Genomic DNA, 27,711 nt, shown 5'->3' on the forward strand with positions numbered 1-27,711 from the left:
CAGTGAGGATTTAGCTAGGGAAAATTAGTTGAGGAAGAGCATTGTAGAAAAAGTCACGTACAAATGCTCAGAAAAGAAGGAACATGCCACATCCTGGGAAGTGCAAGTGTGGTTCAATCTAGACAGAGTACAGTCTGAGTGAGACCATGTGAACATTAGAACCTAGCGGAGTAAACAAGACCAGATCTCAATGGGTGAAAGTACTATTTCCTCCTCCTAGAGATGCTTTGGTTGTCTAAGCCAGTAATAGGAATTAGAATCACTTATTGAATTGTCTACCATTTAACTTATTAAATCAGAGCACAACAATTATTAGGAATATCAGTAAGTATCTGTAATTAGATGTGCTGGGTTTTCCTGTTTATACAGAATAGTTATTTCCAGAGTTTAAAGAATTAAAGGGGGATTGGTAATTACCAGTTTTAGAGTAAGCCATTTAGAGAAATAGTACCTTCTTAGTGTTAGAATACAACCCCCAGGGAAAGTATTATATGAGACAGCAACGGTAATAGTAAATAATAAAACAATGTAAATAATAAATACTGTAGTAATGTGAACGTAGTAAAAAAAGAAAAGAAGGCCATTTCTCAGAATAAATGAATACCACAAAAAAGATATTAGCAGTTAAAACTAAGACTGCGAATATTTAATTCAGCCGTCACACAAGCTATTTACTGGAAACTTAGGAGAAACGTTCGCTTATTGTGACAAAATGGCGAGCACCTGTATACACTACTGGAAATTTTGGCTGAGGTCAAAATCGTAAATGGAAATAACTCCTCAGAGAACAATTCAAGTATTGCTTTGCCTTGATGAAGATGTTCATGAAGAATGTGATTTCAAACCAGGCAATCTTGGACTGCCAGGGGACCGGTAGGGAAGGATGAGGTTCCCTCAGGCGCCGTCTACCAGAAAGAGTTGAAGAGCTGAGCCTCCGTCTAATTTCTTGCAGAAAACGAAGAGTGAGAACTTTCGAGCAATTCATTTATTTTAAGAACGCTCTGCCCCGTGAGAACACTGCTCTGTCTCTCGACAGTTTGCCAAGCCTCTTTTGGAGACCCATTTTTTTTACTTTGTTTTTTGTCTTCTCTTTATCAAATCTACGTGGGAAAACTGCATTCAGGTGTACTGATAGGAACGCAAAGCCAGAATCCACGAGGCCCCGCTGCTCTTAGGAAACCAGCCCACGGCCGATACGCGAGGAGACTAAGTGTGAGCTCCTGGGCACCCGTAGCGCGATTCTCAGGCTCAGGCACCGGAAGTGCCCCCCCGCGCGGCTTCCGCTCCCGGCAGACTAACTCCCGCGGCTCCCGCGGGCTGTCAGAGAGGATGGAGGCAGTGCGCCTTCCCTCGACAGCGGGGAAGTTTGTGGTGGTCGGCGGTGGCATCGCGGGTGTCACCTGTGCAGAGCAGGTAGGTCGGGCGCGCAGGCGGCTCCGCCTCTTTCTCGAGCCCGGAGGCGGTGGCCCTCCAGGCTCTCCCCTGCTCCCTCCCTGGTCCTTTTTCCAGGTGGCTCTTTTGCCGCTTCCTTTTGCCCCGCACTCCTTCTTAATCCCAGATATTCGAGGCTGCGTGGCGGCCCTCAGATGATGCCCTTGCTACTCACAGGTTTCGCCTCAGGCAGGGTGGAGGGCTGGCGAGCGAGTAGTCAGGGGGGACCCGCAAGCCGACTGACCCAGGCCCTGGTCCTAGTGATGCCAGAGCAGCCAAGAGGGCTCATAACGAGTAAGCGCTTGGTCAGAAAATTCAGCCCCCTTTCTTAATTAGCTGATTGAATTCATCTTCCGGGTATGTGCCAAGTCCTTAGTGCTTCGTAACTAAATGGTAAAGAAACCCTTACGTAAGTTTCCTGTACTTTGGACTTCCAAGATAGAAGAGAATCATCAGACCATATATATATTCCAAAAAAAAGACTAGATTATTTTGTTGATATAAAGTAAACATAAGCAGTCAGTAAAGTCATAAGAAATAGTGCAAGAAATTCAAGACTTTTTTTTCCCCTAACTTTTAATCTTTGGGTGTGTATTTTCCATTTATTCACCAAGTAAACACCTGTGATCCAGGCACTGTACTAGGGGCTGATGAGTCAAATATAAACAGAGTATAGTACCTCCTTTTTAGGGACTCACAGTCTAGTGGAAGAGACATGTAAATAAATCACTTCATCAGTGTCTTTGCTTTCTTAGGGGTACCTGTGGAGTTGTAGGGAGAATTAGGGAACGGGTGTCATTTCTCAAAGGAGGTATCCTTTTGTCTCCGTATAGAAGAATAAGTAAAAGTTCACCAGGTAGACAGAAAAAGACAGACATTCCAAAGGGAGGCAACGGTGGAAAGGATGGGAGCAGCCAAACTTAAAGCATGTGGTGCCTGGGGGAGATGACCAGAGAAGCCGGGAAGGTTGGCAGAGACCAGATCGTAAAGGATCTTATAAGTCATGCTAAGAATTTAACAAGAACTTACAAATAATGATTTTGAGCACGGGAATAATGTGACCAAATGAGAATTTTTGAAAAATGATTAGTTATACTATGTTTGGGGCAGGGGCAGCTTGTTAATATAAGACTGGAAAGCTAATTTAAAAGTGATTTTAGTAGAAGTTTTGAGGGTCTGGTCTAGCAATGGAAACAAAGTGGGGAAATAAATTACAGAAGATACAAAGGAAAGAAAGATGGAAAGAGTGATAATATTGTCAAATATTATAGAAAGTTTAGATAATATACTAAAAAGAATCTCATGGATTTTAAGGTGAATTGAACATGCTCAGTTTTAATGGTATAGTAGAAATAGGCCTAGAGATTGATGAAGTTGAGGAATGGAGTGTTAGTTAAGAAGAAGTTTAAAGAGAGGAAGAGAGAGGTTGTAGCTAGAGGAAAATGATGAAACGATAGCAAGTTAAACTCTAAATTTTGTTAAGACTGATATTAAAATGGCTTTGTCTTCCCAGAGTATATACTGGTTGGGCATTTGAAAGAGGCGGGATAGGAGTGCCAAAGCACTTGGGAAAAATCAGGCTCAGATTCTAAATGTTTGTTATTGAGGGTTTGCTGTGATTTCATCCTACCAAAGGCAAATGAAAATATTATTCACAATGAATAGAAGTTGGTTTAACCGTTAGTTAGGAAGAAAGTTTCTTCTCATCGTCTGAATGGTAACTTTAAATTGGCCTATAAAAAACAGTTTAAGTAAATAAGGAATGCCTCTTTATGTCACTTTTCTTGTTCATGAGGTCTTTGTTAGTGTTTAGTGTAAATGTATTATTCATTTTAATTCACTATCAGAGTTGAATATTACTCACCACTACTCCATGAATATGAATAAGACGCAGGATAATGGAGACCTTTAGGTGAGGAACAGTGAGTTTTTAGTTTTCTAGGTTAATAACATTATTAAGATTGCATTATCCCTATCTCACCCCCACACAACATATATACTAATACCTAAAGTTATTTATCATAGTTTTTCTTTTTTTGTTTTTTTATAAGTTGGCGATTCACTTTCCATCAGAAGATATTCTCCTGGTAACAGCTTCTCCTGTTATTAAAGCGGTTACAAATTTCAAGCAGGTAAGAATCTTTACTAACTTTCTTAGTAATTTTTAAAAATTGCAGTAACTTCCATAGCAGTTAGTGTAATTGTAGTATTTTAATTGTTTAAAGTGACAAATGGTCTTTTGATACTTATTTTAAAATCATAGCTGAAAGTTTAGAATTATTCAGATTTAATACTAAAAGCACCCAGAAGGATATTGAATTTCTAGCCTTTTTTTGCTTCCAATTTTTTCCTGCCACTCAGAATTACTTTTCAGAAAATTTAAAATAAAATTTTTTGAGGAAAGATGCTAATAAGCAAATATAAGTGCAAGTATATATGTATATCTTTATTATAAATATGTCTGCGTTTACAAAGCAGAAGAAAAGTCCTGAGCCAGCTTTAAACTTGCAGATGATTAGTGTTTCAGATGTATAATGAGAATTTTAGAACACTTAATAGTTCCATGAATTTATATTACACATGGTGTTACATGGTAATAGGAGTCTAAGATCGTTTTGGTGATAGTATCACAGAAGAGTGGTCTCCAAACATTTTTGATCCTGTACCCTACCTGTTAAAACGTTTTGAGCTCATATCCTAATGTATGTTTATTTACATATTTATAAATCATATACAGGTACTAAAGGCTACAATTATGAATGTTATAATGCCTATGTGAAAAATAATTGAATAAAAAGGTGAAAAACATAAATCTTTTCCTCCCACACTTCAGCAAAGGCTACTGCCGTAGTCTTTGATTTAATACAAATTTTCCCTGATAATAGAAAATAACTTTTTTTTGCATTTTCTCTAAGATTTATTATTTATTCTATAAAGATTAACAGACTTGATGTCAAGTAAGAAAAGCCACCTTCCCCCTACCCATCTCCCAGAGACACAGCTTTCCAATCTTAAAGTATATTTTGTAAAAGTTCTTTATATATTGTCTCCCAGGAAAAAGATCCATATGCAGTTAACCCACTTCACTGTCATGTGCAAAGCCCCTAAGGTTTACGTAAACCCCTAAGACCAAGAGTAATTTAGTGCCCTACGTTGCTCCCTTATAACCTCCTAGAGATTTGTAAAGTATCTTAGTACCTAGGTACAGCCGAAGGGGATACGGGATTGGGAGAACCAGGGAACAGATTATGGCTGTTAATATCTAAAAGAAAAAAAATATATATTCAGTTACAGGCTAAGAGCACATACATACGAGAAAGATGTAGAGCTGGGTCTTAGAAATGTCTTTCCAGAACACTCAGTTTGGTGTAATGATCCCAGAGTTATAAGAATTGAGTTCAATTTTTGCCAATTTTGTAAGTTTTGTACAAATGAAAAAAAAAATCTTGGGTTCTAGGCCTAACTGTTATTTACTGGCTGTGTAGCCTTGGTAGATCTCTGTACCTGTGTGCTTCACCTGTAATATTAGGATACTACCTACCTTGCTTGCTTAACAAGGCTGAGCTTAAGATGTGCTAATATATGTGAAAGTGCATTGAAATAACAAACATTATGCAAATATCAGTTGCTCTTAGTGTTTGGAAGTCATAAATTGCATCCTTTTCATCATTTATTGAGCATCTATATAATCTATGAACCAATGTGCTAGGTACCCAGGATACAGAGATTGAAAGTATAGAACATACACCAAAAAGTCACTGATGGTTATCTCTGGAGTGGGAGGAAAGTGTGAGATTTGGAGAGTGGTAAAAAGAGACGTTAACATTTTATTCTGTATTATGCATTGTTTGATTAGGGTTAAAAAGAGCATGACTTGTGTAATTTTTAAAGGAGAAAAAAGATTACTAATAATAATTCACATTATTTATGGAGTACTTACTGTGCACCAAACACTCTTCTAAATGTTTTAAATATATTAATATATTCAATCCTTAGCCCTGTGGAGTAGGTTGTTATATTATTCCCACTTTAGCGATGACGTCAGTGAGTCACGGCGAGGTTAAGTGAAGTTCCAGAGTGCATATAGTCAGGTTTTAAGTCCAGGCACTTAGGCTCTGGAGCTCTCATGGGTAATGAGTAGCACTTTCTCAGAATGATGACTTTCTATTAGGGCAACAGATACACAATAAATAGTTAACATACAATATAATAATTATCCTGATAGAGGCAAAAAAGTTGAGCCCATATTGCAATAATGCATATTTATTTTTATATATGTAACACATTGTGAATGAGTGCCAAAGCCTGCCTTTGAGAATCAAGGAAGGCTCTACATAGGAGGTTGCGTTGAAACTGAGACTTAAAGTAGGCTTTGCCCTGTTTGAAGGAGGTCGAGTGGAGGGAGGCGTGTGCCAAGGTATGTGAAGGTGTATGACTATTGTAATGTGCTCTAATAGGTACCACTTCAGCACTGCTGGGGTGGAAAGTGTGAGGCTGAGCCAGTAGGCAGGGGCCACATCATCATAGGTTTGTATGCCATGATGTGGAATTGCATTTTATCTAAATTTAGATGATGCCAAACTTCTGGAGAATTTTGAGCAGGTGAGAAGACTGAGTTGGAGATTCCAATTTAGTATTCATCATAGTCTCAGTGTCAGCTGAAGCCACAGGCATGGGTTGCAGTTTTCCCAGGAAGGGTGGGGTCCTATGGAATACTGACATTTAAGGGAAGGTCAGAGAAAAGGAGAACTTAAAAATGGCCATCCTTCTGATTAGTCTTAGATCTCAGAGGAAAACTATGAAAGAGCAGTATCCCTGAAGCCAAGGAAGGCAAAAGTTTCAATTAAGGGGAGTGCTTAATCATGTCGGATCCTATGGAATAGTTAGGTAAGATGATGACTCAAAAGTAGCTGTTTCTAGGGGCTGGCCCCATTGCCAAGTGGTTGAGTTCACACACTGCTTCAGCGGTCCGGGGTTCACTGATTCAGATCTTGGGCGCTACACACTGCTACATACCTACGCACCGCTCATCAAGCCATGCTGTGGCGGCATCCTACAGAGAAGAATTAGAATGTCTTACAACTAGGATACACAACTGTGTGCTGCTTCGGGGAGAAAGAAAAAGGAAGAAAGAGGAAGATTGGTGACAGATGTTAGCTCAGGGCCAATCTTCCTCACCAAAAAGAAAGAAAGAAAAAAAGAAAGAAAAGCATACCTAAAAAGAAAAGTAGCTATTTCTAGTAAATCATTGGTAAGTTTGAGACAATTTATACTAATTTGAGAAATTAATGGGAGGTAACTCTAAAATGCAGTAAACATAAACTTTTCTCTTTTGAAATTTGGTTGCAAAAGGAGAAAACATAGGATGGCAGCAAAAGAGGATATGAGGGCTAGCATTCAGTTGAGTTTTGTTCTTTTAAGGTGGAGAAGAGTTCAGCATATTTACCTGTTGAGTTTAAGAAACCAGTGAGGAAGGCTGAAGATGAAGGAAAACAAGGACTACATAATAAGGAAAGAGTCCTGAGGAGGTGAGATGATGGGATATGGAGCACACATTAATGGATTCGCCTTGAAAAGGTGGAAGTGGGTCAAGGAAGATAGACGATAGAGAATTTATGGATGGTGGGAAGTAGTAGTATGAGTTCTTAGTAGTCTCTCTGAGCCTAGAAGTAAGGTGACTTGCTGAGGATAAAGAGAGTGGAATACGTTTGGGGAACATTAGAATGGTGAAAGTTTGAAAAAGTCCCTGAGGGATTGGAAGATGTTGCTGAGATGTTATTTGCTCTTCTCACTATATTGACATTTGCACTGATGGTCCAAAAGCAATGGTGGCTAAACTGTACTAGTAGTCATTGTATTCACTGCCACACGCTCAGTTAAAAACATAAAAGCCAGTAAAATATTTTACTTTGATTAAATCCTGAGTCTTAAGTGCACATCTTTTTAATAATCTGTATGATGAAATGGGGTATATGCATAAAGCACTTCTGCATACGAGAGTAGTGTTCTCTCAAGGAAAAGCAGCTGTGCAATTGCTGAGTTGCAAGATGGACTAGCTACTTGTTTTCATGGAGCATCAATTTTATGTGAAAGAATAACTGACAAACTGTGGTTATTCATATTTAGAAAATGAATGAAGTGGGCCTGTCACTTCAAGGAAAACAACTGACAGTATTTGTTGCCAAGATGACAAAATTAGAGTTTTCAAGCAAAAATTAGAATTTTGGAAGACTCATTCTTCACTGCCGGCCTCACAGTACTTAAAGACTTGTCTGATGAGATTGTTGGTGATAATAATGAATGTGACTTTTTATATTGCATTGATATGAAATGTGTCATTATTTGGAAGATCTCCATAACTTAACCAATAATATCCAGATGACCCAACATGTAATGTTACAAGATCCATTCAAAGTGCAGGATAGATCAATGGATTTCACAGTAACAGAGTATGAAAAAGTCTGTAATTTGGTTTCAAATTTTACATTGCATCAGATCTTTAAGAAACCATGACTTGTTGAGTTTTAGTGTAACATCAAAGAAGACTATACGATTATCTGAAAGGGCTGCATGTCTGTGTGAGGCCAAACTGTCTTCATGTACTTCAGCCAGAACAATGTATTGCAACAGCTTCAGCGCAGAAGCAGAATGCAGAAGCAGATGTGCAGCCATCTTCTATTAAGCCAGACATTAAAGAGATTTGCAGAAATGTAAAACAGTGCCATTCTTTTCTCTTAATTTGTTTTGTTTTGGAAAAAGTAGTTACTTTTCATTAAAAGTATGTTATATCTGTTTAAAGTCTATCGGATTTATTATTGTTACTTTTAAGTGAATTAAGAAATAGTTAAGGGGCTGGCCCCGTGGCCGAGTGGTTAAGTTCGCGCGCTCCGCTGCAGACGGCCCAGTGTTTCGTTGGTTCAAATCCTGGGCGCGGACATGGCACTGCTCATCAAACCACACTGAGGCAGCGTCCCACATGCCACAACTAGAAGGACCCACAACGAAGAATATACAGCTATGTACGGGGAGGCTTTGGGGAGAAAAAGGAAAAAATAAAATCTTAAAAAAAGAAATAGTTAAAATTTTTCTCAGTTTTAATTTCTAATGTGGCAAATATTGCTGGGTATAACTCAAACAAACAAAAGCTCCTTGCGGTACTCGATTACTTGTAAGGGTGTAAAGGGGTCTTGAGACTAAAGGTTTGAGAACTGCTATCGCCATGTGGTAGAATTTCCATGCAGTTTATTAAGGAGCAGCTGAGGTCAAATAGCAGTCTGCAAGGTGTGTGGTTATTCTATAGCAGACCGGGTATGGGACTAGAGAAAGTGGGTAGTTTGATCTGTGGTCGGGAGTTTTCAGGTAATTAGTGGTTAAAGATGAGAGAGCAAGGAAGTAAAGGGTTTGAGCAAAAACTGAAATGATCCACAGTGATTTTGGAGAACAGGAAAGAAGAGTCCAAAGAATAGATCACAATAAGGTTAGCTAGTAAGTAGAAAGAGAAAGCTACAAGCATAAGGAAATAGGTAAGCTGTTTGATTAAACTATATAGAAGTGAGTAGTGTTCGCCCTCATTCTGCAGGCTGGGAGACTGAGGCTCAGCGACTCCCTGACTCGCCCGAGAGCGGTAGGACTAGCATTTGAGTTCAAGTCTTAAAATGCAGAGTCTAGCCCTCTTTCCACTGCCTTTAGTGCAGTTGGCAGATTTTCTTGTTTTATGGCCATGAAATAAGAAGTGTATAAAATGAAATTAAAGTACTTTTATTACTTAAAATTCTTGAAATTTTTTAAAAAATATATACATTTTTACCTCTTTGATCTAATACAGGTTTCCAAAGTATTGGAAGAATTTGATGTTGAAGAACAGCCAAATACCATGTTAGAAAATCGCTTTCCCAACATTAAGGTTATAGAATCTGGAGTAAAGCAACTGAAGAGTGAAGAACACGTAAGAAGGTTTTTTTCTTAATGACGTTTTCCACTGTTAAATCTTGGCGAGGTTTTCCCTGCCTGCCTTTGACTCCACCTGTACCACCACCACCAAAGTCCCTAGCATGTAAATTTTAGTGACATTGGTTTCCATTATTATTAGAAAAATTTGCACTTTTTGCGAGTTTATTGGGATTATATAATGAGTTCAGTTTGGCATTTTAGGTCTTACATTTCAAGTTAGCATTAACATTTCCGTAGTGGCCTCTGTGTTCTGGGCACTGGAGTCAGTGCTGGGATACAATAGCAGTGATATAAGGAACCTGCTCCTGGGAGCTCACAGGGCATGTAGACATGCATATGTGTGATTACGTGGACATGTGGAAAGCACAGTCATTGAAATATTATCAAAGCTCTGATGTGGGTATTTAGGAAGACTTCACAGATTGAGAAATATTTGAGCTACGTTTTAAAAGATGGGTGAATTAAGACTTTTCCAGGTGGAAAAGGGCATTCCAAGAAGAGACGATTACATTTTCAAGAGACGCCTAGAAAGGAAAAGGGGCGTGTGGAATAGTGAGGTTCTCAAAGGATTCAGTGTGGATCAGTAAAGGAGATGGGCAGACAAGACCAGAGAATTAAGGAAGCAAGAGTGTGAAGAGCTTTTTATGTTGTGCTAAGAAATTGAATTTATTTTATAGTCAATGGAGAAATAGTAAAGAGATTTTAAGTGGAGACAGGGATGAGAAAATACATGTTTGTTTAGGGAGAGAGATCTGACAGCAATGTCAAGGATGAACTAAGGTGGAGCAAGTGGCTGGTGGCCAACAGCGAAATTAAAAGGCGGTTGGAATAGTCCAAAATGATATAAGGCCCAAAGGCAGTCTCAGGAAAGGATGTTGGCAGATGATTAACAATCTCCTCAGGGGCCAGCTCGGTGGCACAGTGGTTAAGTTCGCACATTCCACTTTGGCGACCCGGGGTTTGCTAGTTTGGATCCCGGGTGTGGACCTAGCACCACTTGGCATGCCATGCTGTGGCAGGTGTCCCACATATAAAGTAGAGGAAGATGGGCACAGATGTTAGCTCAGGGCCAGTCTTCCTCAGCAAAAAGAGGAAGATTGGCAGCACATGTTAGCTCAGGGCTAATCGTCCTGAAAAAAAGGAAACAATATTCTCAGATAAGCTTTAGGCAAGAAGGGAGGTAGAGTTTGTAGTTGTTTCTCTAAAGCAGCTCTAACATATGGTTCTCCCTAAGGGAGAAAATACATATACACCACATTTGAAACACAAATAATTTGATGGGAAAAAAAAAAGTAAGAAAAAGTACTGAGTTTTATGAGAAAAAAATTAAAAATCTGAATCCAAAAACCAGTTCCTAATACTTATAGTGGTAGTACTTATTCCATGTAACAGCCACGTCAGTCAATTTGCAAATTGAAGCAGGTTCAAAAGTATACTAATGAATCATGAGGGGACTTCTATATTTGGGCATTCAGATGAGTCAGAGGGCCACCCATATCTGTCCTTTGTATTCTTTAGTGAATCAGAGATAGTTTTTTACCTTCATGTCTACTCCCAAAAATTTAACCGAAGCCAATGAAGAGTTTTTCTGTTTGTTTTTTACAGTAGCTAAATGCAAATTATTTATTAAATTTGGTCAGTGCCTATAACTAACTTCTGCTTGTCAGATAAAATTCTAACCAGATTATCTGAAAGAAGACTTATATAAAATTTCTACATGGATTACACTATGTTGGATTACTGGTTTTATATATTTGTTACTCAGCTGGAGAGTTACCTGAGTAACAAATCTCTCAGTGTGTAGTAAGTGCTGTGTTATGATTTGCGCAGTTTTATAAATCAAACCCATGGCACAAATGTGACCTCCTAAACCATTCCAGCAAAGTCTGGCATCTCTCAGAGTAGCATACACTTATGTATATCTGCATTCTAAATGCTACTACTTACATGTAGATTTTCATTCAGTATTAAGGAACAAAAATGATGGATCTCTATTATGTATTTTTAGACCCATCAATGTTATTAAAAATTAATATCAATAACTTTTAAGCCTCTACATGCTAGGATTTAAGGTTAACGTATTTTTCACTTATATGAAAACAGAATCCCCAAAGAGCATGTACTTTGCTGGTAAAGTGTTAAGTATGTACTTAAGACTATAATTGCGGTTTTTTAGCACTTCTGTAAGACATATTGTAACCTCTTCTACCACACACCACTCCCCTGTCCCCATTAACAGATATTAAGGTATGTTACAATTAAAATCACTAGATCTTCTTACAGTAACTTCCACTGAGATCAGAAATGTTCAAGGCCGTGTTATCAGAAGGCTCAACTTAAAAATTTCTAAGAATTAAGAATGCATTCTCATGCCTAACTAGCTCTAGTGATGCTGTCACAAAGTATTGAGTGCCACCAAGAGGCAGACTTAATACATATTTTGCTTTTGTTTTATTGAATGCTGAAGGTGAAATGGTACCCATGTTTCCCCTCTCCCTTTCATTGCTCTATGTGTTTACAGTGCATTTTAACAGAAGATGGCAATCAGCATGTATATAAGAAACTCTGTCTGTGTGCTGGAGCTAAACCAAAGTTGATATGTGAAGGAAATCCTTATGTATTAGGAATCCGTGACACAGACAGTGCTCAGGTAACATTTTGAGTTTGGATCATGGGAAAGAAACAAGAAGAGTTCTTAGACTTTTCTACACTTGAATCCAAGTGTGCCACTTATAATGTTAATTCCTGAACTGTAGGAGCAAAAGAGAGGTTTTTTTGTTTCATGACCCATACACCAGAAAATAGTTATAATGTTTTATTACTGCCAATTTCAGTTTGGTTTTAGTTGATAATTTATCTTGCTTTTTAATTCATGCTTATGTTTTGTGTTCTTTCCATTATGTGATATCCCAGATACATTGACTATGCTGAAAGTTACAACTTACATTGCTCACACGTTCATTACTCTACTCTGATTGGGAATATGTGACCTGAAACCTAAATAATGTAATGATCTTTTTCCCAACATGTAAAGCATATCCAAAACTTACTGAACTTACTCCTCAGCAAGGAAATTAGTATTCAGAAGATCTTTGCGTTACAGAATCATGACAGAATCCTAGAACTGAAAAAGTTGCTTGGCTTGTTGTTTTGCTTAAGAACAGTGGTAAACCATCCCAGTAAGGTGAAACTCTATCTCCAGAACCATATACAATTTCTTTTGGTAATTTATTTTAGGGTTTATTGACCCTTATTGTCAAGAAGCTGTTCTTGGTTTCCAATCACAATACTTTGTCTTACCTCAAGCTGATGGGTTTGTCCCATGAGGTGATAATTTTACATTTATCTAATAATATTTTATAGTCTTGAAAATTGATGTTTTCTTTCAGCCTATTCTTAATTAAATAATTACGAATTTAGAGAACACTAGAAGAACTTGGTTATCGTCTTGTAAACATTTTAGGTTCATATTATGAAAGATGAGTTCATAACTATGTTCCAGCTAGGCCCTCTACGTACATTAACTCATTGAATCCTCATGACAGTCCTGTGTGACAGTCATCACTCCCACTCTGCTGTAGGAAACTGAGATGGAGAGATGAAGTGATTTACCTGTGCTAAAGTAGTTATTAAGTTTATCAGAAGTACAGTTTAAACTCATGCCATTCATCTCCATGTCCTGTGCTCTTTACAGGTCTTTCTTAAATTACCGACTGCCCTCAATGAAGGACAAACTAAAATTAACTTAAGATTTTAAAGAAGCCAATTTCAGTGATTATTGAATATTACAATAAGTTTTGGGTCAATTTAATAGAAATGTTAACTTGACATACTAGGAGGAAGAATTTAGCTATTCAGATGTCATCCTGAAACAGTGGACTGTTCTTAACATTGAAAAGTACCATAAGAACAACCACTGGCTTTTCTCTAAGCTCATTGTGATTTGGGGCGGGGCAGGGGGCATGAGTTAGCTGTCTTATAATGGCAGTAGCATAACATTTTTTCAGTAAACATTATACATTATTATGTGCCTGCTACTCCTGACAGCTTTATCTACATCATCTTAATGCTTACAGAAACCTTGAGATGTAGTCACTTCTTATTTCCATCTACAGTTGAAGAAGCTGAGGCGCAGAGAGGTTAAGCAACTTGCCCAAAGTCACTCAGTTAGTAACTGCTAGAGCCAGGTACTCCAGAGTCTGTGCTCCTAACCACTAGGCTGCTGTGCTTCTCATTGCTTCAAGTTTTAACTGCTGAGTGACTGCAGGGGAAGTGTTGACTGAGTGACTAGAAGAAAAGGAAGAATCCTCTATCTAGGATATAGATCACTGTCATGTTAGTAAATTGATTTGGTCAAGTAGTTGGGAATGTGGTAAACTAAAGACAGTGCCTCTTGATGAAACTGAAGTACTCTAAATGTAATGACATAAAAGGCAAGGGAGATCAGGGGAGGCAGTGCTGTAAAGGCAGTTTGGGGTGAAACATAGAGGGGAACATTTGTGATATTAATTTGGAAGGTGCATCCTGGCAGAGTAGGAAAGTGAGATTTATTATTGGTGAAGCCTCTTGCTTCAGGTATTGCCCACTCTTACAAAACACTATGTCATTTCTTTTTAATATAGGAATTTCAGAAACAGCTTACTAAGGCTAAAAGAATAATGATCATAGGCAATGGTGGGATCGCACTTGAATTAGTGTAAGTATTATTTTAAAATATTATTTAAAAATTGACTGTAATCCGTGTGATTATTGGCAGACTAGAAAACATCTTGTTACCCTGAAAATCAAAGATAAATATAATTGTTTTTAATACATTTTCCAGGAGAAAAATCCACTTTATTTTTTAAGCTTTCATGGAATTCATAGTTGCAGAAATCTCTTTATGAAACAAAAGTTTAGGCAATGCTTTAGGTCTGAAAGGGTCCTAACTGTTGACTGGCTAGATTTGACCCCTGCATTGTATGCTTATAAAGCATGTACTATATTGAAAAACGTTGTTAATGTGTACACATTAGAAATCTCTAGTCATAGTCCCCACCCCTTTTTATTACTTATACCCATCCTGCTTCACTCATTTATATGTTACTGTCTGGCCCATGAAACCCAAAGTGTTTGTAAGTATTTCAGGATATGTGGTACTCCTAGCTCTTGGTTTTGGGAAGTGTGGAAAATGTAAACACATTAATTAATATGAAATATTATTACCTTAAGATGATATTTCAAATTCAAAAAACATTGAGGAATATCCTGCTGTGGTCTACAGAACATTGATTCACTTTCTTTGTAATTTTATCTTCCAGTGGATGGCCAACATGGAATAGTCTGGATATTTTTCAGGCCAGAAAGTTGAGTCTGACTACAAAGAGAACAAATTTGATTCAAAATAAGGAATCTGCCAGTGCCCTGTCTCTGCTCACTTTCATCCATTCCATCTCTCAGACTAGGTTTTCCCCCTTTTTTAGAGGACGGTGAATCCCAGTGAAAGCCTGTAAGAGTTCTTAAATTGCTTGAGTACTAAGAGTGGTAATCATTATTGTAATTATGAAGTTTGTGGCATCGTGTGGAGAAATGCAGAGAAAAAACTAGGAGTCAAAACCAAACTGGGCCAAGAGGGGGCACAGATTTATTCTAAGAGAGGCTTCAAATCCTTATGTACACATGACAAATTTTCTCCATCAGTTATTACCAAAAGTGTAACTTGATATATAATTATTTATTATTTACATTAAAGAGCTTTCTTACATTCAAAAATGTTCAAAGTTTCAAACTTTCAATCCTATTCCTCACTTTCTTTAGGTTGGAGATTGAAGCCTATATATTTGGATGAAACTAAAATTAAACTCTTTGATAGTTTAAGAAAGGTCCCATATAGTGTTATTCTCTCAGTTTGGGTTCACTGAATGATTAGGCCTTTGCCTTTTTTTGATGAAAAATGACAGAATCAAACCCTTTCTGCTCTTTAATAGCCTCTGTGTTCCACTGAGGCTAATACTAATTTCTTCAGTATACTTTTATTTCAGTTATCATCTCCGTTTTCTTCTCTCCAAGTGTAGGTTAATCCTTTCCTTTTCAAACAGAATAGTTTTTCATAATTTCACAAAACTATAATACTAAAGTATTATAAAGTTGTCTGATTTTTAAGAGTGGTTTTAAAAACGAAAGCAGTATCTCCCCTGTGTGTGATGATACCTTCGTGCTTATGCATCTTTCTGAGGACATAGTTCTCAGAAAGTTCTCGTAGGGTAAGAGGATTAGAGAGGGTCCTGTGAAGTAGAGCATGTACGGGAGTTATTTGTGGTGTTACTTCTAGTAACGAAGGCCTGCTAGTAAAGCACCGGCATTTGAAGCTATACCGATGTGTGTTACACTGCTATAGTACTTTATGAAAAATGGTAGAGAAGTTTCCAATTTGATAGAAGTTAAGGAATTTCATGCCAACTTTGTGCACAGATGTAAATTGAAGTGTAAAATTTATTACCAAATGTGTGTGTATTCTGCTTTCTGCTCACCAGCAACACTATATGACCTGAGCAGCATAAAATAGAATGTTCTCCACATAATCTGAAATTTAGTAACTATAATATTCTTTGCTGGCATAGGAGAGCAGGAAAAGTAAAGGCCCACTGGATAAGACAAGGGGCTCCTTTACCATATGCCAAAAAGCATGAACATCAGAGTTGTTCCTGGAGTTGAACGTCAGAGCATGAACCTGGAGTCATATGTACTAAACCTTTTTTCTATAGTCTGTTTATTGAATAGTCTTGAAAAGTCAAAGAACTTAACTGTTACATTATATCAGTCTGTGAAATAAAGATGGCAATACTTTGTACCATAAGTACATGTTAAAAATTAATAATATTAACACACAGTACTCTTATTACCATTGCAGTTTCAAATAAAATCCTAGCATAATTAGGATCACTATATATCCTCTTCGTCCAGGATTGTCCCAATTTATCAGTTGTACCAAAACAAGTCTTAATAGCAGATAATTATAATGGACTTCAGAGACTTTATGAAATGAATATTAAGAAAACCACATTCTCAGTGTCCAAACCTAGAGGTGAAACAGCAGATGCCCAGGAGCTCTAGCTGCCTCATGGACAGTATTGGAAGGTGGCTTATATAGACTATGGCCATTCCTTTCTTCCTCTAAGATCCTTATTTTTCTGTGAACTGGATTTTCTTTGGGTAGATGGCTTGGAAATTTCTGAGATGAAGGGAATTAATTGCAGGGTATTGATTCCTATGTAACAAAGTTAAAACTTTTCTTTATAACTCTAATTCTCTCCCATTCCATAACGTCGTGCTTTGAGTACATAAAATGTGTTACCAAAGAAGTCAACTATTCTTGATGTTGTAGCTATATACTACCCACCTATCCATTACTGATTACACTGTAAGCAGATAAAGCACTGCTCACTCCTGGGAACCCTGGGGGATTTCATATAGTAACTATGTTGTAGAAATTGAACACTTGGAAGTGATACTCACTGTAATGAAATTTTACCTGATACTCAGTACATATATTTGCCACTTATCTGTTCTTTCAGTAAACTAGTTAAATTTCTTTTTTTTTTTTTTTTGAGGAAGATTAGCCCTGAGCTAACATCTGCCACCAATCCTCCTCTCTTTGCTGAGAAAGACTGGCCCTGAGCTAGCATCCGTGCCCATCTTCCTCTTCTTTATATGTGGGACACCTGCCACAGCATGGCTTGCCAAGTGGTGCCATGTCTGCACCCGGGATATGAACCGGCAAACCCCGGGCCACTGAACCAGAACGTGGGCACTTAACTGCTGCGCCACCATGCTGGCCCCTAAATTTCTTATATTATTTATTCTACTTTAACTCTTATTATCCTGAAAGAGTGTTACATTCATTTTTATAATCATTCTTTCTTAGTTTGCTCTAAAATATTTTTTACTTTTGCCATAGGAGATAATTGTTATTTGCCGATAGAAAGATTTCTACTTAGATGTTTGAAATTGTTCTAAGTAATTTACTATTCCTCTTAGGTATGAAATTGAAGGCTGTGAAGTCATTTGGGTCATTAAAGACAAAGCTATTGGGAATACGTTCTTCGATGCAGGAGCAGCTGAATTCTTGACTTCAAAGCTCATCGCTGAAAAACCAGAGGGTAAAATTGCACATAGAAGAACCAGATATACAACTGAAGGTAAATATAGCATCTAGCTCATGAATTCACAGATGAAACTGTTTCGTTTTTAACCATATAGAAAAAGGTTCTAAGAAAACAGCAAAATATTCTATTTGGGAGATAGGAATATAGATAGTATTTATTTCTGTATCCTTATTTGACTTTTTAGATTTTTCTAGAATATATATGTATTTTTATGAAAAATATGTATAACTAAAATTGGAAATGTAAAGTCAAAAATAAACCAGCGCATCTGCATCTTTGCAAACAGATGCTAGAAATGGACAATACCTAAGGTAATTTTATAAAAGATGCAGTGAGTTAAAAAACAAGTGCAAGCCTCACAGCTTTTTAGAGCTTTTTTTTAATTTAACTTTTGGCTTATAAAATTTAAGAATTTTCCAAGTTTTGGGGGTGCTAAAAATTTTCAAATTTGATGGCTAATTTTATTACCCTTCATGTTAATTAGTGTATATAACACCCAAAAAGCACCGTGAGTGTGTTTATACTCAACACTTGATTGAAAGATTATCCATTTTATTGCTCTACATCACAAAATATTAAAATAATGAATAAAATGATTGATATAGATAGTTTAGTCATGCTGTATGTATGAGAATCATTAATTGCCTACAAGCTTCAGAACAAAAGCATAATTCTCAGCCTGTCACTTTCTCTATCATTTGAATTTTGAATTGAGTTTCTCTCTTCAGGAAGGAAAAAGGAAGCACGAACCAAAGGTGATGCTGCTAATGTAGGCAGTGCCCTGGGACCTGACTGGCATGAAGGCTTGAATCTTAAAGGAACAAAAGAGGTGTGTTTTCATATACTGATGAAACATGTCTAAATGCGATTGTAAATTCTTAAACCATTTGTTAAAGACCGGTTACAAATACATAGTCAAAGAAATGCTAGGTCACTTCACTTAAAATTGAGAGTGCTAGGAAAGAACTTCAAAGCCACTTGGCCCAGGTGCCCACCAAGGATAGGTGAATGTTAAATTCACCTAAAACTGACTCTCAGCCTTCTTTTTAACTCACCAGGATAGAGATCTCCATACACAGACTACAGTGAATACCCTTGTCCTGTTTTACAATAATCTTTTCTCAAAGGTTACTTCTGATGCATTATCTTATTTTAAAGGTTATTAGATGGATTCTAAATAAAATATACATTTAATATCCTAATTGGATAGGCAGATGACTTGCTCTTACTCATTTTATTTACTAGATATTTTACTTTGTTAATAGTTGTTAAAAGGCTGTGGTACTTAAATATTGTAACAAGCGTACATGCAGTCCTTATTACTGTGTCTGATTTCTTTTCAGCGTTGGGTAGGTTGGAGGGGGGCTGGCTTCACCATACATTCAATTTTTGTGATGGACATGATGCAAAATCATTTCTTCCAGCGACTTTAGATCCTAAGATTAACAGTATTTTTAACCTGAGACTTCCAACAGTTTAGCTCAATAAACATTTATTGAGTATCTCCTACCTAACTGGCACTTTACTTAAGGTTCTGGGATGTAACAATAAGTTGACATAGACCTGCCCTCAAGAGGTTTTTACAGTCTCTAACAGTTGTAATGTAAAAAGAAAACATGTAAATATCAGTGAGGCCTATACTAAAAAGGATGCCCTTGGTGCTACCTGCCAGTGCAACTACTGGTCTCTTAGTCCTGAATGAATTTCCGCTCATTCCCTTCATGCACGGGAATGAAGAGGCTTCTTTTGGGCCTCCAATGTGTTTTTATTTCTATTTATAAGAATTATTTTTTTCTATATTTTCTACAAGTGTTTTATAAATTTTTTCTTCATCTCAGTAACCCAAGTCATTCTTTCTGGAAGTATTATGGTGATCAGTATTTCTTTATTTTAGTTTTCTCATAAGATTCACATTGAAACTATGTGTGAAGTAAAGAAAATCTACCTTCAGGAAGAATTTAGAATTTCCAGGAAAAAGTCCTTGACTTTTCCAAGAGACCCTAATAATCAGTCAGTTTCAACTGATAAAGGTAAGCAATGAAATATTTAAAAGACAACTTAATCTTGCTATGTTATTATATTAAAAAACAAGAAGCAACTTCAGGTTTTCATATAAAATTTAAACATGAAAAGTAAAAATAAAGCCATAACTTAATAATGTAAATTTAATAATGTAATCATTTCATTTTCACTACTTACTCTGTAAGTTTTCTAATAAATTGTGTAGAGCTTACATTTTACATAGGGCTCATCTGTATTTTGACTGTCATAACCCTGTCAGTTAATCAAAATATCTTGCAGATCAAAACAAAACAAATAAAAACTAAGAAAATGGATGCTCTCAGAGGTGAAGTGACTTCCCCCAAATAAAACAGATTGAAAAAGCTATACATTTGGAACTAAGACACAGATCTCCTAATGCCCTTTCCACACTCTTGTGAGAACTACCTGTGCTTTGAAGAAATACACTCAGCCAAACCTAGTGTATGACATATTCCACTGTTCTGAATTCTTTGAATTTTTCCATGGGAAAGGGGAGTTAATGTTAGAGTTTGAATATGAATAGTAAGAGAAAACATTGAAAAGCGAGTAACGTAGTTGGACTAAACTCTCATGGAGTATAATCTATTATAAAGATTTTTAAGTAAATTATTTATGAAGTGATTATCAATTTAAATTTACTTTGTTAGAATTTCTGTCTAAATTTGAAGGAAAAGCATTTAGAATGCCATAGTTTTGTAATTATACCCAAAACAAGGAGAGGGTGTTAATTGCATTAAAAACTGTTTTGGCAAATGGACCTTATAAAAATTATTAAGGAGAGCTATTTTAAAGTCATCTCCTGGCTTTTTCTTTCTTTCTTTGTTCTAGTCATTATAGTCATATAATGCTATGGATGGACAGTTGATGGTGATTACATTTGAGAATAAAGTCTTTTTTTTTTTTAAAGAGATATGGCCTGTATATGTGGAATTGACCAATGAAAAGATATATGGCTGCGATTTCATTGTCAGTGCTACAGGAGTTACACCAAATATAGAACCTTTCCTCTGTGGCAACAATGTAAGGTGAAATTTTTTGTCCCACTATGAGTATTTTTTAATTAATTATTTATGAAGGTCTGTAATTCTCAAGGGTGAATAATTGTTTATTGTTTTAGTACATAACTGTAACTTAAGGTGGCTGAAAACAATTTAGTTTATATTCATGTCTTGATTTGTAGTATTTTTTTTTTTTTTACTGCTTAAAGTCCTGAAGCAGTTAAATGCCAGCATTAAGTGTCATTAATGGGACATAATGCACAGTTTATTTGTCTAAATGTTGGTAAGAGACTGACACCTCCTATGAATTCTTAAAAGTGATTCTTTTAGAGAAACCATCTGGTAGTTTTTGCTTTTTAGCATTTGAAGCTTACAAAAACTGAAGAATATTCTTGTAATTATGAGTGGGATAGTCATATGGTTATTGGCTATTTCTGATGTTGACATTCTAAGAATTTTATGGGTCTTAGTAAGAATTTAATTCCCTGGAAATTCAGCTTAGTTGTCTAAACTTTGCAGCTTTTTTTCACTTTTCATTAAAGATCAGCATATCAAGGTGTAAAAATTTGACTTGTTTACCACATACACTTACGAGGAACATTGTTTAGTTTGATCTAGGAGAAGATGGTGGCCTGAAAGTGAATAATCATATGCACACGTCCCTTCCTGACATCTATGCTGCAGGTGACATCTGCACTGCCTCCTGGGAACCCAGCCCAGTGTGGCAGCAGGTAAGCCAGCATACCTGATCAGATGTTTTTATCAGAGATTCTATCTGAAAACAAAGGAGTTGCTACGAGGAAACCTAACTTAGTGGTTTCCCAACTTTTCAACTTTAAGTAGGAAGCTATCATAGAGTTTTTTGTGGCATTAAGAAAAAAACACTACTAGAATTTTTCCCTTTTGTTAAGTTACTATTATAATGATGGAATAGACTGGGATGTCTTAATTTAAAAAGAATTATGGGCTGTTATTTTCTTTTTCATTGTCAGATGCTTATCAGCACTGTCCAAGGGAACTTTTTGTGATAAAGGAAATGTTGTATACTTGTGCAGTGTCCAATCAGGTAGTCACTAGCCACATGTGTCTATGGAGCACTGGAAATGTGTTTAATGTCACAGTGGAACTGAATTTTAATTTTATTTACTTTTAATTAAATAGCTATATGTGGCTGGTGGCCACCATATTGGACAGCACAGCTTTAGATTGAAAAACAGACTACTGAGATTCTAAACCATATACATAAAGCCTGTGACCCTATTCTGTCCCTGCGGGAATTGTTACTGAAAAAATGTTCCTATAGTGAACAGCCTAACAGCTCCTTCCAGCTGGATCTAGACTCCCTTCCTGCCCTCCCAGCGTTGCCCGCCTCCTAACGGGTGGAGCAGAGATACTGGAGGAAGAAGGCAGTGGCCATGGGTGAGGTTGTCTTGGGAGGAGTAGAGACATAGGTGGATGTTACGATAAAAGAACCAGTCAACACTTACCTTGGAGAAAGACCAGCTCCACAGGTAGGGATATTATTCATTCAGATTCACTGTGGAGCGTGAAGCAGTGGAAGAGCTACGTGTATTTTAAGAGGCAGCTTCATTATTTTGTGTGTTTTTACGTACAGCAGAAATAACATCAACAATATGAGAGTGTTTTCAGCCTGTTTCTAAAATGCTTCAAACTAGCTTGTTTTCAGTTTTCTCTATAACCATCCTGTCATTTTTTTGTGGTATATCTGTCACAAACTCTCAGTTAGGAATTGGAGTTTGTGGGAATTTTTTTAAACTTTTTAAACCCTGTAGGATAAATTGTATTCTTAATGTGCATCATACTCTGATATAGGAAAGAAATATCCAAAAATAAGGTGTCTGGTTTTGAGTGAATCTAACAGACTCTGTCTTTTAATGTGCAGAAGCAATAAGTACACTAATAATTTGTTTTACATAGTCCAAGATGAAAATTTAAGGGACTTTGAGGCTGATACATTAGTCCAGCAGTGTAAGATTTCAGGTAACGTTTATTAGCCATTCTCTAGCTGTTAGCATGCTTAGTTTACTTTGCTATCTTACCACAGACGCCTCTTACTTCATCAAACTTGCCTTGTTTACAGAGAGGAGATTGAATAATAAAGTCTATCACTTCTACCAGAAATGCTTGAAGCTCAGATCCATGATTGTGGTATTATTTTTGCACACAAAAAGACAGCATTAGTTACACACGTGGGATATAAGGAAAGTAATTGCTTATTGTAGGCTAACCTGTCTAATTATCCCAGTAGCCATGGAGGTGGTGGTGTATGTTTGTTTCAAGTGAAGAAATTGAGGCTCAGAAAAGTTAAATAAATATGTAGAAGATATGCAAATCTACTGACTTCCAAGGCCAGTGTTCTGTTATACCAGCCAATCTCAAAACTTTGTAGAAATACAATAAAAACACAATAGAAGAGAAATTAATACTGTTGTAGAGAAAAACTTAAAATGACTTCCCAGAATGAGTTGCTGACGTCTGCTTTGTCTTGGGGCTGGGCACCAGCTGTTCTGTCTGTCTGACCATTGAGTTTAAATTACACAGTAGAACTTAACTATCAAGCACCAAAACATGAGGATTAGCAAGAGGAACACATTTTTCAGTGGTAATTTGGTATCTCTATTAATGCTGATAATAAATTTACCCTGAAGAGAGGACTGGTTAATTAAAATGTTATTCTCACCTGGTGTAGCCTGAAATATTTTAGTAATTTTCAAGTAGAAATTTTATTGAAACAGAGTTGGTGTCATTCTTTAATTTTAGAGGCAGTAATTTAGAGAATTAGAATTATCAAATACCAAAATCATTTTGGTTAGTGTGGATTGTGATTGCTTCTATGGCATAGATGATACCAGTCATCTAACCCAGCTAGAACTAACGGATCTCAAGGACTTCACACAATGAACCCCTTTAAGGAATTTTACAAGGTTACGGTGCTAACATTTTTCAAGTAATGATAATGAAAACTTATACTGCATGACGTCTTTTATTTCAGATGAGGCTGTGGACGCAGGCTAGACAGATGGGATGGTATGCAGCCAAGTGCATGGCTGCAGCTACTTTAGGAGACTCCATTGACATGGATTTCAGCTTCGAACTGTTTGCTCATGTAACAAAATTTTTTAACTATAAGGTAAGATATATAAACAAATGAGTGCCTTTTCTGCTTGTTATTCTTGTAACTAATTATGAGCATCTAATTTTCTCACTTGAATAAAAATTACATGGATTAATCATTTTACCAAAAAATGACGTATTTTCTCATTTCTTGTAAATCAATACCTAGTATTGCTGGTCTTAGTTCTTAATCATCTGATCATCATCACCTACCTTCCCACTATAGTATTTTATAGTTAAGGGGGTAAAAAATCTCTTCCAGATTTGCTCCCTGTTACTGCATTTCTAAATTTTACTTGAGATTCATTCTTTCCTTGTGAGGGGAACTAGCAGCTATCATACTCAAGAATGAAGCAAGTGCTTTCCCACATGTATTATCTTAATCCTCTACTTTGAGGCAAGTATTTTCTCCCTTATTTACTGATAAGTAGAAGCACACATACAAACACGTGCACAGGTTCAAGGAGAGTAAATAATTTGCCCATGAAAGATCTAACTCAGTTCCTTATTAAATCTTTAAATCATGACTCCAGGCTAATGTGGTCTACATCCTACATATTTGTATATGCCTTAGATTTTTTTTTTTTTTTTTTTTTTTTGGTGAGGAAGATTGTGAGCTGACGTCTATTGCCAATCTTCCTCTTTTTGCTTAAGGAAGACCTGAGCTAACATCTGTGCCATCTTCCTGTATTTTGTATGTGGGCCACTGCCACAGCATTACTTGATGACCGGTGTGTAGGTCTGTGCCTGGGATCCGAAGCCCAGGCCACCAAAGCGGAGCGTGTGAACTTAACCACTACGCCACCAGGCCGGCCCCTCCTTAGATATTTTTAATGTTCATATAGATTATGTGGTATTATCATCTGTAGGATAAATGTATGCCATTCAAATGTTTTCTTTGGAACTCTCTCCAGTGACACTTTGAGCTGTAAAATTTTGTGAACAGATTTTCTGCTGGCCATTCTAAATAACACAAAATAACTATATATTGTGTTTCCTTTTTATACTCACTAGAATAACTTCTTTATCCCCTTTTATATATAGGTTGTATTGCTGGGAAAATACAATGCACAGGGCTTAGGTTCAGATCATGAATTAATGCTGAGATGTACCAAAGGACAAGAATACGTCAAAGTCGTCATGCAAAATGGGCGAATGATGGGAGCTGTCTTAATTGGTGAAACTGATTTAGAAGAAACATTTGAAAACTTGATTTTAAACCAGATGAATCTTTCAGCATATGGAGAAGACCTACTGGATCCAGATATTGACATAGAAGATTATTTTGACTAAAAAGGTCATTTCAAGAACCACATAAAGTTCCAAATAAGACAAAAAAGTCACACATCAATAAAGTAAATGATTGCACTGATTTAATGATGACCACATTGAAGTTAAAAGTACAGAAGTGATAATGATTTCAGTGGAAAAATATTAAAAAATAAATTCTAAAGATAAAATCAATTCAAATAACTTATTTACAGATTTTTTTCCTAACACAAAATTGACCAATTATGTAAGAATTCTCAAGTTATTCATTTCTGTGTTTTAAACGTACACACATTCATTTGTGATTTTAGCTTTGGAGCACATTTAGCTAGGCTGTTATCTGCTCAGCCCACAACTTGGTCTTGGTTAGTAGACCAGAGCCATTCTTTGATTGGAAAATGTCAAGAAGCTTGTAATTTTATTTTACTTAGAGATGCAGCAATATCTTCTTTGCTAATATTATTTGTATTGATACCTTATTCCTTTTTTGTTTGAATTCTACAGCTATTATTTTAACCTGAAATCATTCACTTTCTGTCATGAGCCTGTGAACTTTTCAGTACAATAACACTGCCATCAAAAGAGAGTTATGTGAAAAGAAAAAATATAGCTAGGTATATCACGGCATAAAGAGCCTAAGACAGTTATGTGAACTTACTCTTTTAAGGAGTTTACATAAAAAAAAGACTTATTTTCCCTTGTTTCATACTGTAAATTTATACAATTCATGCTCTCAAATTTTCAAAAGATCTCAAATTCTCAAGTCCTCAATTCTTTAGAGATAAGTTCTTAAAATATAGCTCCATTTGTATAAAACATTAATGAAATTGTCTTAAAAATTAAACTTTGATTAACTACAAAAATAATGGTGTAAACATGCATAAACTGTTCTGTTCTTGGAAAATTTAGATACACTCATGCATCAGCAATTTTTCTTTTCTTAGCCCCTGTGTTCTTAGCCTCAGATTGCTGAGGCATGTTTGCAGACTTCTTCTGGAAGTTACCTGAATTTTTTCCTTCCCTCTTTCTATCAGCTCCTTCAGGATGACAAGTTTGAGGTGGTTCAGTCTACAAAACAGGAACAAAGCAAACACGCTGGTAAACATTCAGCTATTCTGTTTTCTGATGAGATTAGTAATCGCAATAGTCCATCTCTATCAGTTAGCTCTGTAAGTGTCCAGTGGTCTGGTTTTTCCCTTTAAATTTCTACTCAAATATGAGCCCCATCTTGGCTAGAAGGGGCTGTGCTGTCAGCAACCCCGAACACCTGAAGCGTGCTTAGACAGTGCTACAGAGCATGCCTCCGCAGGCCTGACAGCAGTTACTTTATAACAGCAGTTTGCAACCTCTGCCGCAGAGGCCCATTCCCAACCAGTATTGATCGCAACCAGTATCGTGAGGGCAGGGTGCATCACAAAATTAGACATTAAAATGGAGTCTCCACATTCCGAAAGGTTGGAAACCCCTAGTTTACGTTAAAAGGCTAGTCTCAACTCTTCTACTTAATGGCTCTACAGAAAACAAAGATATGTTTTTTCTCTCCCATACCCAGATTCTAAGAAGAAAACTGACCTCTCATGTTCAGCTGGGTCTAGAGCATACTAGTTAAAGAAAAGTATCCCAGAGGCTTTAATGTGTTTTTTAAATATATAAAAATTGAAAATTAATAGCCAGTCAGTTACCCTGAAACAGCTCTGTGTGGGCTTCTTTACTTGCATGCTAATAACATGTGCCTCATTGTTCAGAAGATCAGCTTTAGGTCCTGTTTTCAAATATGAAATGGTAGCAAAAGCTGTGAAACTGTAGTCTTCTCTGCAGAAGATAAAGGCCAACAATCAGAAAGATTTTTAGGAATTACAGAAAACAAACCAAAATTTATAAAAACCATAAGTGCAATCATTTTAAGCAACACATTGACAGAAATAATGAAATTTATACTGTAAAAAAGCAATTTATGGAAAGGATTTTAGTTTTTTGACATACAGTCATCAATTTATTAGGTAAATTTTGTACAGCATTTAAAAGGTCACAGGGAACAACTGCAAAACCATTTTTTCTGTTGCAATTATAAAAATGGAAATCATAAAGAAATCATGTTTTGTGGAGGAAAATATTTTACCCATTTTTACTTTACCAATTTATGATTCTTGTGATTGAATAAACCATTTTTAAGTACAGGTTTTGGACATTTTACCATTTTATTTCTTCTTAAGTTTAGTATAGCTCCTATTATGGATCTACTGAAATCTAATGCCTGTAACGTCAGATAATGAGAATGTCTATTCTCCCCATCTCACAATGTTGCTAAGATTAAATGAGGTGATATATGTGAAAATTATTTATAATATATAAAGTATTATACAACTGTTACCATTATTGTTATATATCCAAATAAGGATTTTTCTTCCAAGTAATCTCTTTGGATGTATTCCATGAATAAAAAATAAAAAGTGTAGTGTGCTGTTAAAAAAAATCATAAGGACAACATGAAAGGACAAGAAATGGGTTTGTATATACTTAAGATACTGCTGTAGAAGGAAGTGCGCGATCATTTTCTCCAGGTCTTCTCGAGGAAGTGTGGGAGGAACAACACCTGCTACCCTGAATTTAGCTGCCCCCTTTCCCATCCAAGAATCAATCAGTTTCAGTGGAGTGAGCTTTTCATTAAGGTTCTCTGCCTGCTTCAGAATCTTGATTAGGTCTCGGCAGTATGCTGTTACATCCTTTCTTTCAAATGCTAT

The 27,711-nt window shown here is 36.5% G+C and overlaps 2 protein-coding genes across 4 annotated transcripts in view; one reads left to right on the forward strand and one right to left on the reverse strand.

Moving 5' to 3' along the window:
• Positions 1–1,227: 1,227 nt before the first annotated feature.
• PYROXD1 (pyridine nucleotide-disulphide oxidoreductase domain 1) lies at positions 1,228–25,666 on the forward strand. 3 transcript variants are annotated; one of them, XM_044775214.2, is made up of 13 exons: positions 1,269–1,413; positions 3,483–3,563; positions 6,853–6,959; positions 9,257–9,376; positions 11,903–12,031; positions 14,004–14,077; positions 17,398–17,558; positions 18,254–18,354; positions 19,420–19,555; positions 20,476–20,588; positions 21,175–21,297; positions 23,580–23,717; positions 24,746–25,623. In XM_044775214.2, exons 4-13 carry the CDS (start codon positions 9,305–9,307, stop codon positions 24,992–24,994), a joined length of 1,296 nt encoding a protein of 431 aa, XP_044631149.1. In that variant the 5' UTR covers positions 1,269–1,413; positions 3,483–3,563; positions 6,853–6,959; positions 9,257–9,304; the 3' UTR covers positions 24,995–25,623. The 3 variants fall into 3 exon arrangements, with proteins under 3 accessions (XP_014687886.1, XP_044631149.1, XP_070351134.1); XM_014832400.3 differs by lacking the exon at positions 6,853–6,959 and having other exon boundaries at positions 1,228–1,413; positions 24,746–25,666; XM_070495033.1 differs by lacking the exons at positions 1,269–1,413; positions 3,483–3,563; positions 6,853–6,959; ... (1 more) ...; positions 11,903–12,031; positions 14,004–14,077 and adding an exon at positions 14,812–14,869.
• Positions 25,053–27,711, reverse strand: part of RECQL (RecQ like helicase) — a 48,380-nt gene continuing 45,721 nt past the window's right edge. The window contains exons 13-15 of the mRNA XM_014832399.3: positions 27,488–27,707; positions 26,653–26,782; positions 25,053–26,038 (exon numbers count right to left, since the gene is read on the reverse strand). Coding sequence (XP_014687885.3) covers positions 25,886–26,038; positions 26,653–26,782; positions 27,488–27,707 — 503 coding nt within the window. The 3' untranslated portion in view covers positions 25,053–25,885. The remainder of the gene's footprint in view (positions 26,039–26,652; positions 26,783–27,487; positions 27,708–27,711) is intronic.

This window comes from Equus asinus, chromosome 22, assembly GCF_041296235.1.
Source record: "Equus asinus isolate D_3611 breed Donkey chromosome 22, EquAss-T2T_v2, whole genome shotgun sequence".
Lineage (NCBI taxonomy): Eukaryota > Metazoa > Chordata > Mammalia > Perissodactyla > Equidae > Equus > Equus asinus.